The sequence below is a fragment of the Amblyomma americanum genome, chromosome 10 (assembly GCF_052857255.1).
Source record: "Amblyomma americanum isolate KBUSLIRL-KWMA chromosome 10, ASM5285725v1, whole genome shotgun sequence".
In the NCBI taxonomy this organism is placed as follows: Eukaryota; Metazoa; Arthropoda; class Arachnida; order Ixodida; family Ixodidae; genus Amblyomma; species Amblyomma americanum.
In genome coordinates this window covers 94,423,803-94,450,457 of record NC_135506.1, presented here as the reverse complement: position 1 = coordinate 94,450,457, position 26,655 = coordinate 94,423,803, and the positions used below count along the sequence as shown (strand labels likewise).

At 49.3% G+C, this 26,655-nt stretch overlaps 1 protein-coding gene across 1 annotated transcript in view; it reads left to right on the top strand.

The window, feature by feature from the left end:
* Positions 1-26,331, top strand: part of LOC144108557 (uncharacterized) — a 40,227-nt gene extending 13,896 nt beyond the window's left edge. The window contains exons 7-10 of the mRNA XM_077641764.1: positions 3,729-3,911; positions 6,798-7,028; positions 19,997-20,310; positions 23,528-26,331. Coding sequence (XP_077497890.1) covers positions 3,729-3,911; positions 6,798-7,028; positions 19,997-20,310; positions 23,528-23,660 — 861 coding nt within the window. The 3' untranslated portion in view covers positions 23,661-26,331. The remainder of the gene's footprint in view (positions 1-3,728; positions 3,912-6,797; positions 7,029-19,996; positions 20,311-23,527) is intronic.
* Positions 26,332-26,655: the final 324 nt, after the last annotated feature.

The window sequence follows — 26,655 nt, the reverse complement described above, 5'->3', positions numbered from 1 at the left end:
TATGACTCCGCGGACGCGGCCACTAGTCTTTGTTCTCTTTTAATCGTATTTTTAATCTTCTATTAGCGCGATAACGTTAAGGAGCTCCTGTCGCAGAAAATCTTACGTCGGTGTCGTTGGCCACGCGTGAGTGAAAAATCCAATAAATATTTCTAGAGAAGCAACCTAGAAGCATGGGGCCTCCTTAGTCACGGGATGTTGCGGCAACATCACAACCTGCCCACCGGAGTTTGAGCAAACTGCCCACTGTGAGAGTTGGCAATTAAATTAATGATTGGTTGCTCGGAAAGAGCAACCTGGGTCGCACAAGACGCACCGGTTGCAGCACTTGCCATACCTAGAGAGTGCTGCACAGTTTAACTGCTGCATCATTGTGCCAGGAGTGCTGGGAAGACTTCAAGCTATCTATGACTATAGAAAATGACCAATTTGCATATATGGGAACTAACCTCTTACGCTACCACGTCACACCTTTAGAGCAGAGCTTAAGTGTCCTCACCATTTTTTTGTGTGCTAGCATTAGCCTTGTGCATGTGTCTAAACCGGCCCACCGTGGCATGTCGTAGCAGTTAATCGCGACAGGCTGCTCTGAAAGAGCAACCTGGGTCGCAACTCAAACCAAGCAACCCAAGTCCCGCCAATGGCCACACCTGCCATCGAACGGCAGTCGCGCATCTTAACTTCGCAAGGAGGGGCATGAGGACTGCCACGGATCCATGAATGTAAAGGAGAGAGTGAGCAATACGGACATTAACCCATTATCGCTATCAGAGCAAGTGCCATCCATGCGCAGTTGATCTGAGCACTGAAACAATTAAAAAGCGAATTTTTAGCACACCTAATTCGCATCCTGCCTAACTACTGAAATCGACCATTATTTATTTATTTTTTACTTAGCACCAGACACACTCGACCAAGCAGAACGAACGTGCCCGAGTGGTCGAGGAGTAGCGTGCCCCGCTCACGAACCAAGGGGCAGCGGTTCGAGTCCCAGCTCTGCGATTTCTCTTGTCATCGCATTTGCTTCTCTTCCTTCAGAAGCACTGCCTAATGACGGTGGAATGATGTCGCGACCCTGTAGACAAATGAGGAACTGTGTAATGGCGTCAACACTGTTGCATTGTGTGATTACTGTGAGGAGTCTGAATTACCCTCGTGAGGTCATGTGGTTGCGACGTTAGCACTTTTTCCACCAGTGCCGATTTTTTCGACACGCCAGCGCCGAGACCTGCGGCGGTTCCTCCGCGGAACATAATAATAATAATTGGTTTTGGAAGGAAAGGAAATGGCGCAGTATCTGTCTCATATATCGTTAGACACCTGAACCGCGCCGTAAGGGAAGGGTAAAGGAGGGAGTGAAAGAAGAAAGGAAGAGAGACTTGCCGTAGTGGAGGGCTCCGGAATAATTTCGACCACCTGGGGATCTTTAACGTGCACTGACAACGCACATCACACGGGCGCCTTAGCGTTTTTCTTCCATAAAAAAGCAGCCGCCGCGGTCGGGTTCGAACCCGGGAACTCCGGATCAGTAGTCGAGCGCCCTAACCACTGAGCCACCGCGGCGGGGCATTACAATTACCGCTTTCGCGTGAAAACATTTTCTGCAGTCACGAGCACCCTCAACTTTTCGATTTTTCAGTCGGTCATAACCTGCATCTCTGCTGCAGAAGCACAAAACCAGAACTCGAATGTGTATCATTCAAATTGCCCCTACCATGTCCAGCGGCGTTGTCCGCCACAGTGTTCTGCGTTGTGTGCTCTGGCGAGATGGGGCAGGCGGGGCGCTCTCTCGCCTGGTTCTAGTCACTTTCAGGATCTTCAGTTTGGCGCCGTAGGGAAAGTCCAGCCGTCGACCCGTGCGCTGAGTAGAGTCTTCCAGTGATTTTACCGCTGAGCTCTGGATTGTGCCTACTGTGCAGAGTAGGGTAGAAGCGTCGAAGGCGCCTCCGGGTTTAAACGCTATTGTCTGCTTCCTCTTGCCTCCGATAATTCTCAGACTCCCCGCCAACGAGTACGCATCGCACGTTTCTTTTATTTCTTTTCTGTTTTTTCTATGCGCACATTGCGCGTTCGAGTATGGCGTAGCATCTCATCTTTCTGGACCCGCTAGTGCAGGGCTCTTGAATAATTTCGGCCGCGTGGAGTTCAATAATAAACGGTTGTCTAAATTAATCGGAGCCCGCCATAACGACACATTTTTCCCTCTTCCATCTATATCTCCCTCCTTCATCCCTTTTCTCACGTTGCGTCCGAGGTTTCCGCCGAGTCTGAGACATTTACTCTTTGAGACAGTTGCTCTCTGCCGACATGTATGGGTTTATTTACAAGATGAACGGGAAAATGGGCGAAAGCAGAGAACGCACAACGCTAGGCTAACCACAGTCCGAGTCCTCACTATTCAACCTCGGCCTCTTGTATATACCCTGCGCGCAGCGCCGTGCCACTAAGCGGAATCTACGTAAACATTTGTCCCTATATGCACGAAGCTCATTCTCGAGCGAGTCCTGAAGACCTAGGATTGCAGCGTTTCAATCGAGCCACGTGAGCGAGCTGCGTCTTCTGTTAGCAGTGTTTGGTCGAGGTCACTTTTGCGACGACATAGGTGACGTCACTCTGTCGACGGATGACGACAAAGGGTCCGGCGCATTGGCAGAACTTCTGATACAAGCATCAGCGTCCTACTTGCGTTCAAAGCCAAACTAGCCGAAACTAGATCTCGCGGTTCGTAGGTGACTTTAACATGAGCTGCGTCGTATCCGACCTTGGAACGGTCTTGAGATGCGATGGTGCGCATACGAGCAAGACAAAGGTCTTCCTCAGCGAGGCAGAAATGTTGCAAGACGGAAAGGTCATCGTGTACAGAAAAAGGAAGGCTTGTGACAAGCGCTCGTAGGGAAGAAAGAAAGGAGAATATCCATTTACTTGATGCTTAGCAGTGTTATAGGCGTACGTCACAAATGGAAGGTCGACGTCCCAGTTCTTATGGTAGGACGCGACAAACATCGACATCACGTTGTTGAGTGTACAGATGAGGCGCTGTGTAAGGCCAATTGTTTGATGGCGGTATTCTGAGCCGCATAACCGGAAAAGTTCTTCCGCAACATTAACAGTAAACTGTCGACTGCGGCCACTGAACATCACTCGGGGCGCGACGAGGCGAAGAATGCTTCGGTCAAGCAGGAAGTGGGATACGCTAGCTGCTTTGGTAGAAACGAGCGCAGCCGCTTCCATATATCGAGTGAAGTAGTCCCCAGTCACGATAATCCAGCGGCGACCATCAGAGGACTTTGGGAAAGGGCCTTTCACGTCATTTTCAATTTTCTCAAAAGGTTTTACAGGGGTCTTGAGCGACTGAAGAGGACCAGCCGATGGCGTGATGCATCGCTTCAGGCGCTGGCAGGGGGTACAACTTGCGACGCAGCGTATGGTTGTTGTGTACCACCTGGGTCAATAAAAAACGCAGTCGGACTCTCGAGAGAGTTGGGGCAAATCCGAGATGTCCTGAGTTGATGTCGTCGTGCATGGAATGTAGGACAGTGCCGCGGAGAGAAGCCGGGCACCATCAGCTGAGTAGTCCTTGATGAAGAGGATGAAGAGCACACCACCCCGAATAACGAAGGATGTTGTAAACGCTGACTTTCGGGCATTATCAAACAATGAAATCAGAGCGGGATCTTGGCATTGCTCGTGCTGAAGCGTTACGTGATCTGGCTATGTCTTCGTCACAGATGCGAGGCAGCTATGTAGATCGTGGCCACCTGCTGCTGTCCAAAGAAAATGATGCCGAGACAAACATTCAGCGTCAGCATGGCGGCGACCACTCTTATAAGACAAAGAAAAGTGGTATTCTTGGAGGCATAATGCCCAACGAGCTAATCGACCGGAAGGGTCGCAAAGGCCAACAAGCCAACGTATGAAGTGATGGTGCAAAGCATTCGTTTAGCTTGGTTGGCTCATGGTTTCAGTTTACTGGGTCGTCGGCACGTCGATATTCGTTCGATACTGGTATTAGTTGATGAACACTAGGATGTGCAATGCAGAACGCGAGAGTGTGCTGTGTTTGAGTGGCGTGATCGGCTGCGGTGATAGCTCAGTGCTATCGTGCAGTGGCTAGCGAAACTGATCTGTTCGCGCCACCACGGGTTTCAACCCCAGTCGCGGCAATATTTAGTTTATCTGTTTATTTAAGGTTTGTCTAAGGCCACCATCAAGGCCATGTCAAGCTTCACGCAAAGTCCACGAGCCGGTTCGACCTCGTGAAGTAGTGCCTTTGCGCAAAGATATTTTTAGTGTGATACTGGAGGGATTATCGCAACACGGGGAATCTGAGGTGCACAGGCCTTTAGGCTCGAGAGCTCAACAAAGTTCTTTAGAAAAAAAAAATCAAGACCACCTCGACTTTCAAACGCACCTCTGCTAGCAATAATCTCAAAGCAGCCGAAAAGTGCAAGGGCCAATGCACCAGCGGTCAAAGAAGATTCTCACGCTTCTTTATTTATCCATCAGCGAAAACTAAAGAAAAGAGAAGCCCTTCTGCTCATCTCCTGTAACAACCAGCAATAGTGGTATTTATAACATAGTGCACCCTTATGCTCGTTTCAGTCATGGAGGCTTTGGCTCAGAGACTCTTGCAAATGGTGATTTATTACTCAAAAAGAGTTTGATGTTTCGATAGTTGAATACAGCGCAGGATTAAGTAAAGGCCGAAATGAAAACCCAGTGAAAGATACAACAAGATAACTAAGCTCTTGGAGGAATGACCTTGCATTTCTGATAGCAGCTGTAGCGTCTCATTGCGGTCGATGCAATAGACACGTAGTAATGACTTCAAATGGTGCTAGAAGTGCATAAGGTTGTGGGTTCTTGTTGCAGGAGATGAGACAGGCACAGATGTTCTTACGGGGGGGGGGGGGGGGGGGGGAGAGATAAGGGACCACTTACACGAACAACCCTAAGTCCAGATTAGTATCCAAGTCTATTCTCATTGAAATTTTCAAAGAGATTGAGCTTATTTCCCCCGAAGCCCGCTTTGGAAAGGCATCAAGATCGAACATTAGTACATCCTTATTCTAGACTGTAGGGACTATTTGTACCTAATTGGGAAACCTCGCCACTGGCATGTAAAGAAGCGGGGAATGAGCAGAAAGTCGGTCGCGGCGTTTCTCACCTATATCGCTTTGCGCTGAGCATTTGGTGGCCGCCTCTGGATGTCAATATACTGGCAAGGCGATGCGATTTGTGTCGGCGCTTTCCCGTGCACGGAATGTCAAATATGTGTAGCCAACCTTCAATAAAGCTCGTCAAAATTCGGCATTGAACGGAAAACAAGAAGTGGAATTTGATAAATTTAATAGGCGAGCGAAGAACACCATTATTAAAAAAAAATTGAATTTAAATCCTCTGTCTTGAGAAAAATGCCCCAACAGGAATGGCCAGAGGCATAGTCGAAATTGTCAATACAAAACATAGGATCCGACTAGGGCGGTAAGGTGGTGGCGCAGTTGATCTAGGGTGGCCGGTGGAACTCAGGGCAAGCGGCGGGAAGGTGGGTGGTCTCTCTGAAGGGCAAAATTGGAAGGTGCAGGCTCCTCTTTTTGGTTCTAAGAGGTTCGCTTTAACAGCCAGTCGCGAAGAACTGAGCAACACTTATTGCTCAAGTCTCAAAGCGCGAAGCTCTTTAAGGTTAAATGTTGGAGGTAGTCGCGCAGTAGTTCGGTGACGTACGCGATGCGATTGCGACCAAATAGAAATCACATCTCAAACTCATTCTCGCCGAAAATTTAAAGATATAATTGCGATCCAAGAACAGACGTTCGCGCTGTGTCAGGAATTTGACAATCTTTTCCAGACGAACCAGCCACGCGTCAGCCATGTTCACACAGCGCGAAGAACATCAAAAATCAGCCTACGTCGGGTAGAAGACTTCAAATCTTGTTCTAAGCTTATTTCCTAAACATGCGTTTCGCAATCTACGTGGCAGGCTTAGGGATTCGTGCAAACGACTTATCTTCTAAGGAAGCTGTAGGCTAAATTGAGTTTCACCCTGCAAACTAATTATTCTCCTGGTGCTTTGCATAATTGGTAGAGCCATGCTCGCACAAGAATGTGTATTATTAAGCTACTCACTTTGTGTGAGAGCTGCATAGCTTTCCTATGTTCCCATGTACTTGCGCTTGTGTAGAATATGAATAAGTTGCTGCTTTGTTTAAAATCTACTACACCTTTGAAGATTCCCCTAGTACAATTCACCGGGCAAACCTTTCTTTTTATAAGTAAGTCATCGCCCTAAGCAAAGATACAGCGCACTGCACCCCCTAACAAAAAGCTGCCAGGGCAAAATCAATGCACGGGTATCTTTCAGGCTTTCGCTGGATTGTCTCGTCTCGCCTCGATTAAAACTGAACTACCGTTCCATTTCAGAAGCAGGCCAAATTATTTGAAGCAGCTCTAGCGTTTTGGTATCGTTGGTTTATCGTAACCCCGAACATGATTCTGTGCCGCACGCCCACTCAATATCGTACGGACTTCCACGCAGCATCGCTCCTAACTAAGCTTTTTTTTTCGATAAAAACTCAGGCATTGAGTGTGACTTGTGGTCTTGAGTTTTTCGCGACATGTAGTAAGAGATGCGATTAATTTCATGTCGCTCATTTTTCAAATAATTGTGGCTTAAATGTGGCGTCTCTTCCAAAAAAGCTATGAATCATTTCCACGCCATGTTAAATTTGTCATGCAGAGAACACGTTGAGCACCTCGCCGAGCATACCTGAAATATTTCTTCTTGCGTTGCAACGCAGGGTAGTCAAGAACCGTCCAAGGAACTTGCTACCAAGCTAGGCTGCAACGAGAGCGACCCTGACACCTGGTTGAAATGCTTCTCTGACGCAAGCCTGGAGAAGCTCCTGTCCACCGCGGCGGCAATGGAGCTACGTTTTGCAACGACGTGGGATGCCTTCGCCCTGATAGGTTTTAGCAACAAGAAGCTCCCCAGTATTAACGACGCTATCGCCGGCGGCGATGTATCTCAGGTGAGCAGTTGTGTCATAACTGCCGTCTAGACAATTAACACTGGACTGTACTCGCAAGGCGGAACCAGCGATCTCATCGTTGAAACTTCAGAATAGCCGCAAATATTCCCAGTTGAGTGATTAATTAATCGTAGTGCCCGTTAAAAAGTACTCTGCAGCTTTCAGAAGGCCATATCATGCTAGCAGTGCTATATGTTATCCAGGGATTCCTTTTTGCAGTTGCACAAAAGGGAAGTGGCGATATGCCGTACTACTCGGCCTAAACTGCAGGTTGAAGAAACGGAATTTATATTGTAGTTGGTTAGGAACCACCTGACACAAAACTTGTTCTTGTTTGTCTGTTCGGCCATCCTTAGTGCTATCAGACTTGGTGCCCAACTTTCGCGAACCACTTCCTCTTCGCACACGCTGGCAGTTCTCTATCCTCCACGCATCTTATAAACGACGTTAGCGCTGAACATTTCTGCGTGATCGAGCAAGCGGCATTGCTTGCTGTCTTTTGTAGAGCGCTGCAACGGGCATGGAAATTTCTTTAGATGTTCTTTAGACTGCCCATACGCGTTTTTCAATAATTAGGAAGCAATTACTCCTTTCCATCCACCTAAGCGCCGCCATACGGCTACAAAAGGAAGCTATACAACTTCCGCAAGAACTTCGTAGTTAAAGAAAACTCTTTGTGGTCCAGGGTTCGAACCCAGGACCACCGCTTCGTCGGAGGAATTGCTCTACCAACTGAGAAAATTTGACGGCTAGGGTATGATAGGGCAATTGCGGATTGAACAATTACTCGAAGTAGGAACTCTGCTGGATGGTTCTTGAACAAACAGCGCGAACAAAGACGAGCACAAAAGACAAGAAAGCGAACGACACGGCGCTTTCTTGTCTTTTGTGCTCGTCTTTGTTCGCGCTGTTTGTTCAAGATGCATAACCAACTAGCCCGCCAAAACGTGTTAATGCTGGATGGTGTTTATGTGGAAGCTTGTGTGGAATTTATTTCATATATTTACGACTAAACTCTCACTCTTTGAAATTTGATTTGTTCATCGCCCACCGCAAGCAGCTCTGTCAGTTCGTTTCCAACGCCAGATGCAACCTGATCGTTGATGAGCGGTCACGGGCACTTATAACACATTCAATGCTCGAGACTGTGGTCGGCGTTTTGCACTATTTGTTTTAAAAGTTATATAAAATTCTCACATTGAATGCGACCGAGTGCCATGGGTAGTTTGTTACAGGCTCAGCCCTAATTTCATCACCCATCATTACGCTGCTTTTGCTGAAAAAGTTCGCTTAAGAAACACAGAGTTCTTTATTCACCCGTCTCTTTCACCCCCACTCAACATATGGTAGAGGCGCGGGATGGGCGTTCAAATACCGATATCTCCTCGAAGTATGTTACGAAAGTTCTCTTCGGGCGTGCCTTGACGACTTAATATCGTGACGAGGACAAATAACTGTGCAGTGGCCCGGGCAGGAGTGATCGCGCCAGGCCGTCCGCCATTACATCATCTGTTGTTCATCGTTCATTGCGCCTCATCCTTCGGCTGGCCGACACGTAATATTTGGTGGAGGTGCTGTGTGCGATCATCGGCATCCTGGTCGTGCAGCATCGGCTTCCTGCGTCTGCTGTGGTTGTCGGCCGTGAGTTCTTGGTCGGCATCGCCCAGCCGTGCCCCAGTTCTTCATACCTGAATCGCCCCCGCCGTTGTCCCCTCCCCCCCCCCCCCCCCCCCCCCCCCTACTCCGGCCTGACTACTCGACACGACCAACTGAACCCGACAGAAGGACCCGACATAGCGAACCCTCCGACTCGAGACGCCGCTTGCATCTGAAGACACCGTTCCCCTGCCCAGGCAGTTCGGCGCGCCCTGGGGCCTCGGCTGGCAACCTGCGGACCTGTATCTTCGCGGACCAGTAATTATTCGGCCATCTCCTTCATCACGGCGGCCAGCACCCCACCACTTTCTCCTTACTGTGCAACCGTACCGTCAAGGTCATCGCCATTTCGTACGCCTCTTTGTCACCGATCGAGACGATCGCTCGGTGGCCCCGGGTAGTGCGACGACGACGAAGAACTGTGCAGTGCTCGCGCAATGTCATCCGCCAATAAATCATCTGTTGTCCATCGTTCATCGCGCCTCATTCTTCGGCTGGCCGCCACTTAACAACATCAGGACATCAAGCTAACTGTCGATAGCACTGCCTCAACCACCGGTTTTGACTCTGGCCGGAGGACGCCCACCACAAGACTGAAGCATTGAACCCTACCATAATTCTGTAACTAATGATAGCCACGGAGCTTTCGGTAGCACCACGAGCTGCCTACTTTTTGTAGACTGCCGCGAGAAGCCGCTGAAGAATGGGTTTAGCAATTGGGGTGTATATATCAGTCAAAATGAGGCATACTCTACGCCTTCCAAGCTTCAGCCGAACGGCGAGCTCTCTCTGGCAAGCAAGTAAAATTTCAGCGCTGGGCTTAAGTCACCGCAACCAACCCGGGCACGTCTGTTGATAAATGCAACTTCCTGAACCGAATCCACGAGGTTCTTACGAAGAACGGCGCTCCCTCCGATTTTCTTCACCGCAGCCAAAAGCACCGACACTCATGAGCATGATGGGTAGAGTCTAGCATGCTGTTAGTCTCTCGTCATCGAAGGCTGCAGCCCATTTGGCTAGACTAGAGCAATGCTCGTCCCAGGCTAACACGAAAGCCCGGGCCGGGCAAAGTAGATTTTCTTCGGGCCCGGGCAGGGCCAAGGCCCATCCAGAAGCCCGACGCAGCCCGTGGTTCAAGCAACGCAGTTTTCCTGCGGGCCCGGTTGAGTAACCACTCGTTTAAGTCTCTCTCGCCGCAACAGATAACGTGCCACTATCATTCGTGTCAGAGGCCTATTCAAGGGTTCCGGGAGGAAATCAGTCGACCACGCGCTCCTTACCCCACTAAACTTACCCGGGTATCGGGACGACTCTGTCCATTTCGGGTTTATTTTTCCCCTTCTGGTTCTCTGACAGCAGAGGGGAGGAAGTATTTACTGGTACGGCCGAAGATGCTCAAGGAACCGACGACTATTAGAGTGTGAGGGAGGTTACAGAAGGCGAATACTTCGAGTGCTTTTGTTTGTTTGTCCATCCGGTCTGCGTGCGCGTGCCTATGGGTGCAGCTTTAAGGCAGCAAGTGCCGTTGTTGGGCTTTATCTCCGCATTTCGCAATGCCATTACTGGAGATAAAAAGGAGAAACGGGAGCATGAAATCGCGATTACACGCGGTAACGCGGATAATGAGCGCTAGCTATGGAGACACTGTCACGTTTCAATCCCAATGATTTATTGTCGATACCACACATGCAGGCTGCTCGGGCCTTCCTTTGTGTTTCTCGTACTCCGCGAATATTTATTCCGCGAAAGCCAGCACGCGGGGACTCAACAAACAGAACAAGAACTATGTTCAGGAGACCTTTCCAACGTATTCTTTCAAAGCCAACCTCCCTTTTCCCGCCTCCATCCTGCTCCCACCCCTCCAAAGGCCCGGTACGGGTGCCTGCCAGCTTGTATAAGGTTACGCTTTCGGAGCGTGCATCGCGGGTGTGAGGCACTCTTACTCGCAGATGCATGGTGGCTGTGGCGGCAACTTTCAGTACCAGGACGCTTGGTGTCCAAGTCTGCGGTTCCCTGCTGGGCCGCTGGTCATTAAGAGGGTCGTGGATTTCGTGGGCACTCTTTTGTGAAGTTAGTCGGGGGTGTTCTATATATATTTCGTTCCCGGTTCTTGGAAGCCTGTGGCATTTGCGCGCATTTCCTTTACTTCTGTTTTCTTACAATAAGGAAACACTGCTAGTTAAGCTAGCTAGAGCAAACCGCGCCGTTCTCGAAAATATGCGGCACGTGAATCGGCCTTCGTGCGGCTGCACGAGGGAAGCTTTGGGGAAACAAATGGGGGAAGGGTCAGTTCTGTCGTAACGACCGGCTTGACCACGTACGTAGAAGTTTTCACTTGTGGTTGTAATAAATTCTGAAGGGTGGACGCGAGCTGCGACAGTAGTGGAGGAGGAGATAAAAATGAAAAGCGAAAAAAAAGAGATACGTCGGCAAATGACAGGAATAACTGAACCTTGCAAGGAATTACAGAAATGACTGAACCTTGCGAGACACCTCAGTGTGAATCCTAGTGACACCTCATTTATTGTGAAACTTGAGGACAGGGCAAAGACATGTTTCGAAGACAAGCTGCACCGCGAAGAAGTGCACAAGACGGCAACATTCTTGTGGCCACAATTTCTACAGCTTTTCATGCTTCCTGGTAAGGAGAAGAGCGCAGTGTTTGATTGTGTCCGAGAAAGGCTGGCGAACGAGACGACGAGAGAATGAGCTGACGCGAAAGACAACTTAGCCCCTCCATCAAAGCGTGCGTGTGTGGACGAGTTCCAAGAATGGTGCGACATAGAAGCAGTGCCGGAACCAATCGACGAACTAGAGCAATATCTATCTACCCAGTGCCACGGCGGTGGGGACACCACTGACGTACTGCAATGGTGGAGGTCTCATCAGAACATTTTGCCTAAACTTGCAGCGCTCGTCTCAGAAAGGCGTTATGCATGCCAGCGACAGCAGTGAAAGAAATTTAATTGCAGCAGGGTATGTGATAAACGAGAGGCGCACATGGTTGAAGGCGGAGTCCCTGGACAATATCTTGATTTTTCACAAAAGTATGTGATTGTCGAGCAGTGTTCCGGTCTTGATTTAAATGTTATAATATTTCATCGCTTTTGTTACATATCAGTGTAATATTTTGCGTTGTACTGTTTCAAAACAAAAGGTGTACCTTTCCACTTAAAATGTGTTCTTTTTATAGTACCTGCTATACGTTTGACAAGAAGTTTTTGTACGTCTCCTGTCGTCATTTCATGGCACTTATCCGTCATGTGGCCACAGTGCGAGAGGAGTTTAGCTGAATAGAATTTCCCTGCTTAGCATCTGATTTTTCTGATGGCATGCATATGCAATAGTCGCTCTGTTTAACGGTGGTGGTTTATGGGGTTTAATGTTTCGAAGCGACTAAGGCTACGAGGCACGCCGTAGTAGAGGGATTTGCATAATTTCGACCACCTGAGGTTCTTTAACGTGCGCTGACATGGCACACTGCAGAGGTCTCTAGCATATTGCCTCCATCAAAATCCGACCGCCGCGGCTGGGAAGGAACCCGCATATTTCGGGCCAGCAGCCGAGCACCATAACCACTGAGCCAACGCGGCGCTACCCTGTAGATTGTAGATAGTGTTGCAGATTGGTGCCCTTGTACACTAAGCGAGGGATATAGTTGGATAGAATTTTTTTGGTTTATCCCTGAAATATCTGGTAGCGTGTACCTGTATAAGTTACTCTGTTGCAGCTTGTACAGTATGCGAGGAATATAGCTTTACAGAATTATCTTGCTTTATCATTAAATTTTATAACAGCATGCATCTGTATAAGTCGCTATGTTTTAACTTTTTGTGGTTTTGGTATTGCCGTGAATCTTTCCAGTGTTTGTTCCTTCTTGAAATCTGCCACCACGCCACTTTATCGCTTTGTTTGCGACGCAAGACGCGACTAGATTTATCTCGACTGGTCGCAGCCAGGCAGAGCTGATTCTACGTTGTTCCGAATTGTTCAAGTAACTTCGCATGCTTTATCTGGGAAGTTCGCTATCAGCTTTAAATTGAGCACGGCCGACAGCGGCGGGCATTCCGTTCGACGACCGCCGAGCACGCCTGATCCTACGCCACCGCCGAGTGATTCAGTCCATTGTGGGCGCAAGTCAGCCCAAATAAAGAGTTTTGTTTAGACACCATTTTCGCTGTCTTTCTTCTCTCTGGAGTGCAGTCACCACTTGGTGACATCTGGTGGAGGCGCTGGGAAGCATTCCATGTTCCGGACGCCCCCTTCAAGTCGTGACGCCAGCCCTCTGCGCTTCGCACCTTAGGAGGAGCCAGCAGCTCAGCGGGCCAGCTAACGTCTCCAGGGAGAGGAGCCTGAGTTCGGGACCCTGCCGGACCATACCAGTCAGTGCAAGGACACAGCAACAAACACCACTAATTCGCCAAAGATGTCGACCCAGGTCATGCTGCAGCAGCCGCGGGTGCCGCAACTTTCAATGGGTCCCTAGGTGAAGACCCCGTGAATGGTTGAACCAATATGAGCGCAAGACATCATTCAACAATTGATTTGATGGCACGAAACTCTGGCGCGTCATTTTAGCACTGGATGGCTCAGCACGCAAGTGGTATGAAAACCACGAGTCTTCCTTAACGACGTGGGAGCTATTCAAAAGGAACTCGTAAAGGTATTCACCAGACTTGCGAGGAAAGAAAGAGCCGAACGACTCCTCGAGTCCAGGATCCAGCTTCCGAATGTGCCCGTCCGCGGTTACATGGAAGAAATGAATCGCCTCTTTCGCCGCGCCGACTCTGATATGACCGTGGAAAAGAAAGTTCAGCTTTTAATGCGGGGCGTAAAGGAACAAAACTTTGGCAGCCTCGTCCGCCAGTCGTCAAAACCAGTCGACGAATTCATGCGAGAAGCCTGCACGATCGAAAAGACCGTCGACGTCCAGGCTCGGCAGTGCAGCCGCCCTTCCTGTCTGTGCAATCCGTTCGGACACGCCGGCCACCACCAGCAACAGCTTGCGGGAAGTTATCCGCGAAATCGTCCGAGAGGAGCTACGCCGAATACTGCCATCCTCCCCACAGCCACAAGCAGCGACTCTGATGGACGTGGTACGGCAAGAAGTGCAACAGGCACTTGGAACCCAGACGGCCACAGAGCCCGAGGCCATGACCTACGCCGCTGTAGTACGCACTCCTCAGTCCCAACGACAACACCTACGTCCTCTCCGATATGAACCACTTGTTCCCGAACACCGCCTCCCTGCCACCGCCCGCCCAGCCTATGAGCGATGCTGAAGCGCCAGGAAATGCGACGCCTGGAGGACTTCCGGCAACCGGCCGTTGTGCTTCCATTGCAGTGAGGCCGGCGATATTCTTCGTCACTGCCCGTACCGACGTATCGGTCTTCGAGAATTTGCTGTTGACGTCTTACGACCAAGCTTCGGCCAACGTCTGCAGGAAATCGAAGAGTACCTGCGTCGAGAGGAGTACACGCCGAACCGCCTTTCGCGCTCACCATTACAGTCAACCAAGCGCTTTGCGCCGCCACGCCGCAACTACGCAGCCGCGTTACGAGGAACGTCTCTCAGCCCCCGTAGGGGAAACTAAAGACAGCAACGTCTTTAGGTGAAGTTGCTTATGAGCGAAACGCCGAAGATCCTCCACCGACCACGCCCCATGAAGACGCTGCACCCGCTACGCCGCATGAACACGCTACACTCGCTGCACCGACGCCGCACACAATCGCAATCCCAACCACGACGCGACCAGCATTCAAAACGACGCAGCCACACAGAAAAGTTTTGACGACACGCCCCAGCCATGATTCGCATACGCGACGAAGTCTTGACCCGACGCGGAGGCCGAAATGCAATGCAAGAGCCAGGACATCCGGCTTAGAAGTGACTATCGATGGCCGGGAAGTTACCGCTCTTGTCGACACATGAGCCGATTACTCGGTGATGAATGGAACCTTCGTTGCGCAGCTGAGGAAAGTCATGAGCGCTTGGGACGGCCCAAAAATCGCAATGCAGGGGGCCACCTCATTGCGCCATCAAAGCGATGCACAGCGCGAATGACTTTCAAAGGACATACCTATCCTGCGTCCTTTGTTGTGTTACCGCAATGCTCCCGCGAAGTCATATTGGGCATATATTTCCTTAATGTGCATCAGGCGATCAACGACCTGCGATCCAAGCTGATCACGCTTTCGCCGGACGAGACCATCCCTTCAATCAAAACTCTCAAAAATCACGTTGTCCTGAGTGTCCTGGAGGAAGAAGTGAGCGTTCCACCCCGTTTAAGCGTTATCTAGACGGTAGGTGCCACGGACGCCATTAACGCTGAAGCAATCATCGAGGAGAACATGCAGTTGCTTCTAGACCATGCAATCAGCATCGCAAGAGGCATCGAACATTTCCGCAGTGGCCAGGCCGAAGTACTGCTAACTTCAGCGAAGAATACCGCCACATTAACAGAGGAACGACGATTGTCTTCGTCGACGAAATATTCGACGTACGAGACTCCTTCGCCCTCCCGGCCCCTTCGTAGAAGATTCGCCTGACCATGAGAACTCGCCCACTTTGGACATGAACCCAGCCCTGCCCCGGAACAGAAAATGCCAGATCTGCAATCTGCTTCAAAGCTACAGCGAGTGTTTTTCGTCATCGCCGAAGGTCCGACAAACGGTGATTGCCAAGCAGCGCATTATAACCGACCAGCACGCCCGACCTCTCCGTCAAAGAACGATAAGCAATTCGGGATCAAGTAGAATAAATGCTTCGCGACGACGTCATCCAGCCATCAAACAGTCTATGGGCGAGACCGGTTATACTAGTGAGAAAGGAAGACGGTGCGCTTCGATTTCGCGTTGATTGCCGCCGCCTGAACAACATAAAAAAGAAGGGCGTCTACCCCCTCCCCCGCATCGACGACACACTGGACCGGCTCAGCAACGCGAAGTATTTCTCATCGATGGGCATCAAGAGCGGCTACTGGCAATTATAGGTCGATGAAAGAGATCGCGAGAAGACGGCATTCATCTGTCCGGTTTGGTTCTTCGAGTTCAAGGTGATTCCATTTGGTTTCTGTCCCACACCAGCGACGTTTCAGCGAGTAATGGCTACAGTAATGACAGGCCTGAAGTGGCAAATTTGTCTGGTATATTTTAGATGACGTGGTTGTCTTCGCCTCGAACTTCGATCACCTCAATAGACCTCGAACAGTACTAGACGCCATCGAATCGTCTGGCCTAACCTTGAAAGCAGAGAAGTGCCACTTTGCTTATGAAGAGCTGCTGTTACTAGGCCACATCTTTATCAAGGAAGAGTACGCCCACACCCGGAGAAATCAGCTGCTATTGAACAGTTTCCACCGCCGGCCGATAAGAAAGCAGCGCGCATATTCCTCGGACTGGGCGCATATTACCGACGATTTGGGAGAATCTCATCGCGCATCGCCCAGACCCTGACAAAACTGACGAAGGCAGAAGTGCCATTTAAATAGGAAGCCTGCAAAGAACTTCAGCATTGTTAACAGTCCCCACCGATCCTTGCGCATTTTGATGAAACGGCCGATACTGAAGTTCATACCGACGCAAGTAGCGTTGGCCTAGGCGCCGTCCTCGTTGAAAGAAGTGACGGGCTGGAGAAAATCATCGCATACGCTAGCCGCTCCCTTTCTAAGGCCGATGCTAACTATTCGACGACTGAGAAGGAGTGCCTTGCCATAATCTGGGCTGCGTCGAAATTCCGCCCCTACCTGTGCGCACGACCGTTCAAGGGAGTCTGCGATCACCACGCGCAGTGTTGGCTTGCCAAGTTGAAGGACGCCTTTGGCCGCCTCGCTCGGTGGAGTCTGCGCCTCCAGAAGTTTGACGTCACCGTCGTTTACAAGTCGGCACGCAAACACCTTGACGCTGATTGCCTCTAATGCGCCCGTGTAGATGCGCCGCCGCCGGACGACGATGAGGACGCCTTCCTGGGACTCATCAGCTCCAGCTCTTTTTCCCAGCAGTAACGTCGGAACCCGACCTAAAACACCTAATCGAGTGCTTGTAAGGCAAAGTTTCTACACCCCTGCCACATTCAAGCGAGGACTTTATTCCTTTTGTGTACAGAATGATGTCCTCATAAAGAACTTCGCAGCGAACAAAACAGCCTGCCTCCTTGCTGTACCTGCTTGTCTCCGCGAAGAAGTTATACAGGTTTAACACGACGAGCCGACAGCTGGACATATCGGGTTTACTCGCACTCTCTGCCGCATTCAAGAGAAGTATTACTGGCCGCGACGTCTGTTGATGTCGCACATTATGTGAAAACCTGCCGAGATTGTCAGCTACGAAAAACCCCTCACACCCGAACAGCAGGATTTCATTGAGCCCCCCTCAAGGCCCTTTCAGCAGATCGGCATGGACTTTCTTGATCCTTTCCCAAAGTCAGTGTCTGGAAATAAGTGGATCACCATAGCGACTGACTACCTGCCCGCCACGCCGAGGCATAACCCCTACCGAACGGAACAGCAAAAGTCGACAAATTTTTTCTGGAGTGCATTCTCTGCGACACACGACGCCCCCGATGGGCTCATCACGGACAGAGGAAACAGCATTCACGTAGGAACTAACGCAAGCCATCTTGCGTTACAGCCAAAACCATCCACCGGAGGACAACTGCATACCATCCGCAGAACAAAAACCATCGCCTATATGCTCGCCATGTATATCGATGCCGAAAAACAGGACCTAGGACGCCATCCTGCCTTACGTCGTCTTCGCCTACAACACCCGCAGTGCAGGAGACCGCCCACATGACGCCTTTTAGGCTCGTTCATTGGCAGTGAGGTAACGACCACGCTAGACGCCCATGCTGCCCAACGTTACTGAAGAAGAGAACGTCGACCATCGCCGCTTACCTTCAACGCGTAGAAGAAGCTCGAAGGCTTGCCCGATTGCGGATCAAAGACCAGCAGCGGACCGACACCTGACGCTGCAACCTACGAAAGCGCAACGCGGAATACAAGCCAGGAGACAAAGTCCTGGTTTGGAAGCCCATTCGCCGCCGTGGATTGAGTGAAAAGCTTTTGCGCCGCTATTCCGGCCCTAACAAGGTTCTTCGTCGGCTAGGTGAACTGGATTATGAACTCATTCCTGACGCAATGACTGCATCTCAGCGACGCCGCGTACGACCAGAAGTTGTCCATGTAGTCCGTCTGAAGCCGTAATTATGCGCGCTAAAGGACGCTGCATTCCCATACTCTATTTTAGCAAGATCAGTCTTATCTCTTAGTAGTCGCATTATTTGTTTTAATGCGTTCGGGTCCGATTCTTCTTTGAGAGGGGAGTAATGCTGCTAACATTTGCAGTGTTTCTTCATTCTTCAAATCTGCCTCCACACAACTTTATCGCTTTGTTTGCGACGCAAGACGCTACTAGATTTATCTCGGTTGATCGGAGCCAGGCAGAGCTGATTCTACGTTGTTCCATAATGTTCTTGTAACTTTGCACGCTTTATCTAGAAAGTTCGCTATCAGCTTTAAATTAGGTACGGCCGATAGCGGCGGACATCCTGTTCGACGACCGCCGAGCAGTCTTGTTGCTACGCCGCCGCCGAGTGATTCAGTCCATTGTGGGCGCAAGTCAGCCCAAATAAAGAGTTTTGTTTAGACACCATTTTCGCAGCCTTTCTGCTCTCCGGAGTGCAGTCACCCCTTCGTGACCATATAATGGTCGTAGATAAACTACTTTGCACTCGTCGGATTTATTATGTTCACTGCACGTAGGATTTCTTTTCTGTGTGTATTGCATGCATGTGGTATTTTCCAAATGTGAGACCGATTTTACAGAAAACGCCTTGCTGACCAAACAGAGGCAGTCGCCTCATCAAGCTTTTTGACAGGAGCTCTGTGCGGCTTCCCTCTCCTTTCTAGAGAAATAAAATTAATAATCATACTTCACTTGTTTGATATATGTGTGCATTCAAACACTTTCGTGGCTGACTAGAATAAAGGCAACTTCCCCGATGCCGCCGTGTCTTGATCCTACGTGAAATATCCTACCGTCTTTTGTACTTTCACCCTTGAGCTGATGGCGTCGCGGGAGCAATGTCCCTACCTGCACAGGCGCGTTTGGGCGCCTGAGCCAGCTGTATAAGACCACGCTGGGCCGTGCCGGGCCGGGTTTACACAGACCTTTTCTAGGGTAGAGCCCGCGCCAGATAACGTAAGGAGTTAGCAGGCCCGGGCCTGGTCGGCCCTCGAAAAGTAGGCCTGTGCAGTGCTCTAGGTCAGATGGTACCCTAAGATGCTGCACGCCGCTGTTCTGGGACTTAACGAGACGTCCCAAGTCCTCCTGGACGTGAACCTGCTGTTGTAGAGCACCTTACTTGCACCCACCCACGCAGTCTGAAGGCCTAAGAAAATGCGACGCGTGGACAACTGCGAACAACCAACCTCTTTATGCCCCCAGCACACTTTCATCCCTGTGGAAGCTATAATCCAGCAGTGGCTCTGGGCTGCACGAGCTTAACGTCGCCTCGGAAGACAGTCACTCAGTCTTCCCTGGACGGAGAATCGCGACGGCGGGCGAAGCAAGCTGTGTTTTCCCACGAGTAGCCGCAGGCAGAAGAGGATGGCGTCCTCTGACATGCTGACCTACAATTAAATGGGCGTTCAAAGTTAACCCTGGTTAAGGCCCATCTTCAGCGGAGTCTGCTCAAGCTGGTAGGGAATCATTGTCGCTGCAACAAGTGCTGCGTCATGGTACCATCATCGACATTGCCATCGGAATAGCGAGCCCTCGCCACCGGAACCACCGCCTGGTGGCAACAGTGCTGCCTGCTGCAGTGGATGGCTCCTCAAGTAATCTTCAGTGACTCCTTGATTGGACATTGATATAGTTCAGAGGTTTCCTAGCTTGGCATCTCGGTATCTCGGACTATTTAAGCAGCCGGACATCGTGTGTACCGAGGAGCGTAGTACCGTATTACTTACTGCTTACTGCTTGTTTTTTTCTTTTGTGCTCTCACGGGCGGAACTAATGACTGTAGAAATGCAAATTAATTTATACAGTCTTCTTTGCAGCTACCTACGGCTCATGTTACTCTGTCTCCGGTCGCGTCGTTCCTGTCCTTAAGTTTTCTACGAACTGAGCTGCGACGGCGTTTATTGGTTTAACGCGCTCGCAATTTTTTCATACCATCTTTACGACACATGAAACCCAGTGTGTTTCGTTTTAGAAAAATCAGCTACAGGATATCGAAACAGGACGTTCTGGGTTTTGTAAAAGAAACCACAATTCAGATTTCCACTGCGCGATATTTTATGGGTTTGCAGGCCAGGACTCTCATCGAGGAGTACATAAGACCAAAAGCCGAGGCCAACGGCAGCGCTTCAACAAATGATGCGCTGTTGTCTTTCACCGCGAGATACCTGGCCGGGAGCTTCGCTAAAGATGTGGAGAAACACCTTAAAGGCGGAAGTTTCGACGACACCATGTTGCAGCTGGCCGCTGCCGTTTCGGGCTGCGGCACGCGCAAAGCTGCAAGGCAAGCCTCCCACGGCTACCACTACATGGTCGACAGCGGCTCACGGCCGCTCTTCGAGCCAATTCTGAGCACCGCAGAGGTCGCCCAGTTCCTTTCACAAGGGTGAGAACAGTCCGGGGTTTCACCCAAAAGGTCGCAGTCACCCCGATGGTGCCATAATTCAGTTGCTGATGTGCTCTACTAATGAGGAAAAGATAGCATGTTCGATGCTGGCCGTCACTTCCACCTTTCGGCTTTAGTGAGATGCAAAAGTGTTGGTTTAAGAATACTTCCCCCTTCGATTCAGAATTCAGAGTCCTTTCAAGTATTTTCCACTATTCCATCACAACGCGCTTCAAGTTCTAACATCAGAATATAATAATCGTCAGCTCGACTAAGTGTCCACTCTAGAGCACCCTCTCCCATTCACCTCTCGCCCACTAAAGTTCCATTGAGATCTCTGAGAAGGAAACTGCACAACGCATTGAGGCAGAGGAAATATCGCAGTGGGTCAGAGACCAAACACGAGGTAAAGGTAGCATGATCGAAATCAAAAATAAATAGGCTTGGGCAAGGTATGCACTGCGAAGGCAAGATAACGATAGTCCAATAGGGTAACCGGATGTATTCCAAGTAAAGGCAAGTATAGCAGAGTGCTGCAGCAAGTCAGAAGGGTGATTGAGATTAGGAAGTTTGCAGAGGAAAAGTGGCTGCAGCTGGTACAGGGCAGTGTTAATTTGAGAGATATGGGAGAGGCCATTTTCCTAAAGTGGACACAGTGAATCTCTAACCATAGTTTCTCTTTTCTTGTCTTAGATTGCTCTAACATGCCCATGGTGTTCATCGTTTCGGAATATTCCTATAATATCTTGTGCAGCCTCCTTCCGGTAAAGGCCACGGATATGGTCTGTCTGTCTCAGTTTCAATTTGCTTCAACGTATTAAGGTTCACACGAATAGCTCCGGGTAATGAAAGAGGTCCCCCGGGCCTCACATCTTCAATGTCATGAGCGGGACATGATAACAAAACTCGCTCTTATTTCGTATTCACAGCCGCCTCTCAGAAACCAATCCGCTATATCTACGAAGACTCTCGTACCTTCCCTGGGTCTTTTTTAACTCTCAAATTCATCAATGCCCCCGAATAGGCTAATTAGAGGGACAATATTATAATCAGCCTGACTGTACCCTCTGCAGGGAAGGGGCCCCTCCCATATCTCTACAATCAACCCTATCCTGTGCCAGCTGCGGCAACCAACAGGCAGGGTTAACTGAAGCGGTATGCGTGGAGAGGCTCTTGCCCTGAAGTGGGGCACAAAAGCGAAATTCATGGTAGCGTATATCTCTAGATTGCTGTACTCTATAAGGAGATAGAGATTTAGTTTGTGGGAAAATGCTGTCCTAATCAGCTAGAACAGAACAAGACATGAAATGCATGTACCGTCGCCTTCGGCCGTTTTTACGAGCAGACTGCAGGAAAGTCGAGCTCAATTTTCTTCGCATATCTTTGATGCTAGCGTGCTTAGATATTCCCTTCCAAATGGTGGTCACGGAGTCATTTCTTGTCTTCACGACACAAGTCTTTAAAAGTAGCGGGAAAAAACGCTCCACAATTGGTCCGTCCGCACGCCGGAGCTCCCCTGCGCCGCTGCTATGGGCGCATGTAAATTCCCGAACACTATCTACACGCGCCCTCCGCCGAGATGCGCAGCTACCGTCAACCCCTAAATATTGCATTCCTCTTGATTCTGTCCCAGCCTATAACTATCTGGGCGTTCATATCACACGAAGCTTACCATGGCGTACCCATATCGTATACGTGACTGATCAAGCTAATCCCATGTTAGGGTATTTATGTGCCAACTTCTGAGCCGCTCCATCGTACCTAAATCTTCTAAATACGCAGCATCCACGTAAAACCCTATGTATGAAAACCTTATAACTTTTCTCGAACGTATCCAAAATAATTCCATTCTCTCCACACTTTCCAATTTTAACCGCACCGCAAGTATTACTGCAGCTATGAAAGCTTACCTTTCTGTCCCACCCTTTCCACTCTTCACAATGTGTATCACCACGTTGCGCTGCATGAAGGTTTCATTTCGCCACCCGAATTGATTTCCCGTGGCATTGACCATCGTCACAAGGACGGCATTGCAAAATTCCGTACCAACGGCTATTTTCAGTCCCACCTCCCTCGGACTTCCGTCGAGTGGGACCGCATTCCCCTCGATATTGCAGCCATTGAAGACAAGCTACGTTTTCGCGATGCACTAGCTAACTTTGTATATTCAAGAGAAAGTTAAATTTGTGCTCCACTAACATTAGCTGTATCGTATTCATTGCTTTGTTTTATCCTATGTAGCCCACTCCCCTGCGTAATGTCTGGGACCCTGATGGTACATTAAATAAATAAACAAATAAATAATAAACAAATAGTCTTATAGTGTGGTCCCTAGGCCTCGGTTTCGCAGTGAGCCATCTACCAACACGCCTTATGCATTATCTTTCGCGTCTGGCGCTTTGACCTTGCGTTTATAAACACCCTGAAAAGGCCCATTTCTCCAGTAGTGCAAGGATAACATATACTTGTGCAAGGCCATTAATGATGATTATTCTTATGTTCGAGACCTTTGTACAACGCGGCACGTCAGGTGTTGCACAGTTATCTGCACTCCCCCTGACTACTTGGAACGACAGATACGGGAACTCAACTCATTGGTGCCGAAAAAGGCATATGGTTTTTTTTTAGGTTCAACGTACGTCTCGAAGCGACTCAGGCTATCAGAGGCGCCGTCGTTAAGGGCTCGGGAAATTTCGACCATCAGGGGTTCTTTAACGTGCACTGACATCGCACGGTAGACGGGCTTATAGCATATCACCTCAATCAAAATGTGACCGTCGCAGCTGGGGTAGAAGCCGCGTTTTTCGGACCAGCAGACGAGTGCCGTAACCACTGATCCATCGCGGCCGCCTAGAAAAAATTATTAATCATCATCGTCCGTGTTTACCCATCGTCATATTTCTACGCGGATCATGACCACTGCGCGCGTCCACAGACTCAACACTAGTTGTGAGGCTAGAGGAATCGTGAACCAGCAACCCTCTTAATTGAAATCCGAGAGCGATTTCACGCTGAACAACAGGAGAGCTCGACCAATCTGCAATGCTTATATTATGCTAGAGGAAAAAGAATCTGGAGAAATTTCAAACGCGCGAACAGCGCCTTAAACAATGGACGCCTAATCTCAGCGATCAGATTACAGCGCTAATTTATTCAGATGCCCAATAAAGCTGTATAAATCATTTGCTGAAAACTAACCTTCGCCTCTCTTTCCCAGGAAGGTGCCCAGCCTGAAGGAAGGCCACGCGTGGCCGCCAGCCAAAGAAGGGTCACGCTTCCTCTTCACCAACGGCACCGAGGTCACGGGCAGCGTGAAATTATGCGACGAGTTAGCAAACCTACTGGGATGAGGACTGTGCGCCGATGTCTGTGCGTGTTTCATGACGGCGGTGCCTCTCTGGCTGTCCCTGAGCGGCCAACGTCTAGGCGGCTTTCGACGCTTCATAAAAGCCAAAATTCAATTGTTCTCACGCTCCTGATGTAATTTTAAGTGTTGGTGGTAAGCGTCTAACATTAGGAGCTCACATAGGCCACTTTTGTCGCTTCTGCACCTGTGTTTCTGAAAATTATTTATTCTTCCTGACAAGGCCGGTGTATGTCTGGAAAGGCACAGGAGACATCTGGAGAAGTATGGCGGAGAAGACGAATGCACTGAGTTCAACGTAGGGACCACCTGTAGGGTAGCCGATTTTCACAGCGTCTTGTTGGACCCATGTTACAATATCGTTCAGCATGGCAAGCATCCGCGTACTAAGCATGTCAAGCGCAGTAATGAGTGACAACATACTATTTACAGGCACCTAGTAGAGTGGGTTTCGTACGTATGCGTAGAATGGCAGCTTTTAAAGACTCATTGACTGGCAACCAATACGTGTATTTCGTTCAGATCGAATCAGAAATTCATTTCTTATCACAAGGTGGGGTGGTGTAGGAACCTCCACTTTAGTAGCACCGATGCAGGAAAACTGTTTACTGTTGTCTGCAAGTTAACATTAAAGTAGCAAGATAAGATACGAAGGTGAACTTCCAATCACAGGCAGTAAACGTATTATCTCGGAATAAATCAACTTACTTCGGGGAGACTGTTTAGCATTAATTGTAAAACGGTGCAGAGAAAACAGTGAGCCACCGATCAGAGTGGTAAAAAATTACAAAGTGCATGCCGAAGGTAGCATCCTAACAGCAAGACGAGTAGGGGGCTAACAAGGTTGGTCGGCGCTCGATACTTTCCCGCCATAACATCGTTAAAGAAACCAGCCTTATCTCAGGGCAACGTCTTCTGGTGAGCGTGGGGATGTTGGAATAAATTACGACTTTTGGACATTACTTTCGCTGCTGCCGTGCACCAACTTCTACAGCTATTGGCTGCTGAACAAAAGGACGCGAAATTTCACCCTGGTTTTCGCCACCTCTGTGGCAGTTTCTAATGGGGTGTTTGAGGACGCATAATTAAACTCTAGCCAGTGGCAACGTTTCAATGAAGGCGAAGTTCAAAGAGCGCCCTTGCTTCTGCGATGTCAGTATCAAAATTAATCAAGGCCTCTTCACTACGGCGCATCTATCTCTCTCCCTCCTTTCCCTCCTTCTGTTATCCCGTCTTCCACGGCGCGGTAATTTGTTTTTGAGGAAACGAAAGACACGCCGCGCACTCTGCTGCTTAGCCGGAGCAATCATCATCATCAGCCTGACAACGCCCACTGCCGGGCAAAGGCCTCTTCGATTTCTCTCCAATTAACCGTGTACTTTGCCATCTGCATCCACCGTGTGCCCGCATAATTTTAGTATCATCCGCCCACCTAATCTTTAGGGTACCTCCGTTCTTCAGAGCAAGCTCGATTCTCTGCATATTAAACTTCATGTCGTAGTATCCGGCTTCGAACACGGACATGGCGGCCGCGTTTGGTTGGAGGCCAAACGCAATGGCTCTCGTGTGCTGTGCGTTTCAGTACACGTTTAATATCCCAAGGAGGACTGAGCTATTCCAGATGGATGAATTGAAATATTTCGTTAAAAAGCACGTGCGGACGATTTCGTATTAGATGGCCATCACCCCATGGCTGATGGCGACCTGGGTGGCCCACTCCACGGCCCTGGTCTGGACGACAGGGTCTCGGCTGGCTAACATGGCCTCCCATTGATAAAGAGAAGAGTCATGCATAATATCCGCCGCCGGCAGGGCTATGCTACTCTCCCATGAGATATGATCACAGGTTTCCAGCTTTTAGCGCCATCGGCACTCCGCCTTAAGGCTGTCGTGCGATAATTTTTTTTTAACGAAAACGATGTAAGTCCGCCTGGTTGGGTTCTTAAAACAGCTGGAGTGCTTAAAAGAAAGGAGGCAAACTGCTTGAATGGAACTTACTAGCCGCTTATATTTTTCGAAAATAGGCATAGATCCGCAAAAATACAAAATTAAACACTCATCTAGAAAGTTTAGTCATAAGCATGAACACTATGTTCACCAATATTTGCTCGTACGTGTGTCTATAATTACTCATTCTTTCCTAACACGAACAGAGGCTGGAACGAACTTCTGCCTGTGTTCTGCTTGCCCACGATCAGTGATATGAACCACCAGTTGGCGATGTCGATGATGCGCTTTGTTGTTGACTTTGTATATTGGTTTCTTTCTTGTATGGAGTATTTGTGCGTGACTCCATCTCATCTGGCTTCCTATAAGTATGCGTTGTGCATTTTCTGTATCTGCCTCTTTTGCTTGGACCGTGTTTGGTTCACACTATGTGGTAAAGAAAATAAAACAACTGAGGTCTGTAGAGAAGCTCCGCCCGCATTTTGGGCCGCTCTTATTGTTACTTAAACAAGAAGCTAATCACGGGGCGAATACATAAACTCAAGAATCTCGATGCCTCCGGCTTGTTTTGTACAGTTGAAAGATTAAAAAGCTAACCCTGCTAACTTTTGAAAATCCAGTGCGGAGCAATACAGGACGCCATGGCCTATGACCCGTGCACTGTTACCCACTGCTGCATTGTATCCTAGGATAGCTGGGCCCATACGAATAAACGAAATCTGATCTCACCACCTGTCGCCACCTCCCTCTCTCTCAATCTCTTTTTTCGCACTTGCCTTCACTATCGCCTCAACTAAACGCGGAGAAGGGTTTTTCCTCTCCTCTATTTCAGATGGCAACCACGCCAGTTGGTCGTCACCAGCAGCGGTTGGCAGGTGACAATTTAACTTTTCCCGCCGCACAAAAATGGCCGATTTTGATTGTCTCAAAATAAAAATTATGTCCTGAAGAAATTCTAAATGCACTGCGCATTGTAATATATCAAACTGTAGCTAATTGATTATGCTTCCGAACGAAAAAAACGCCAAAATTGT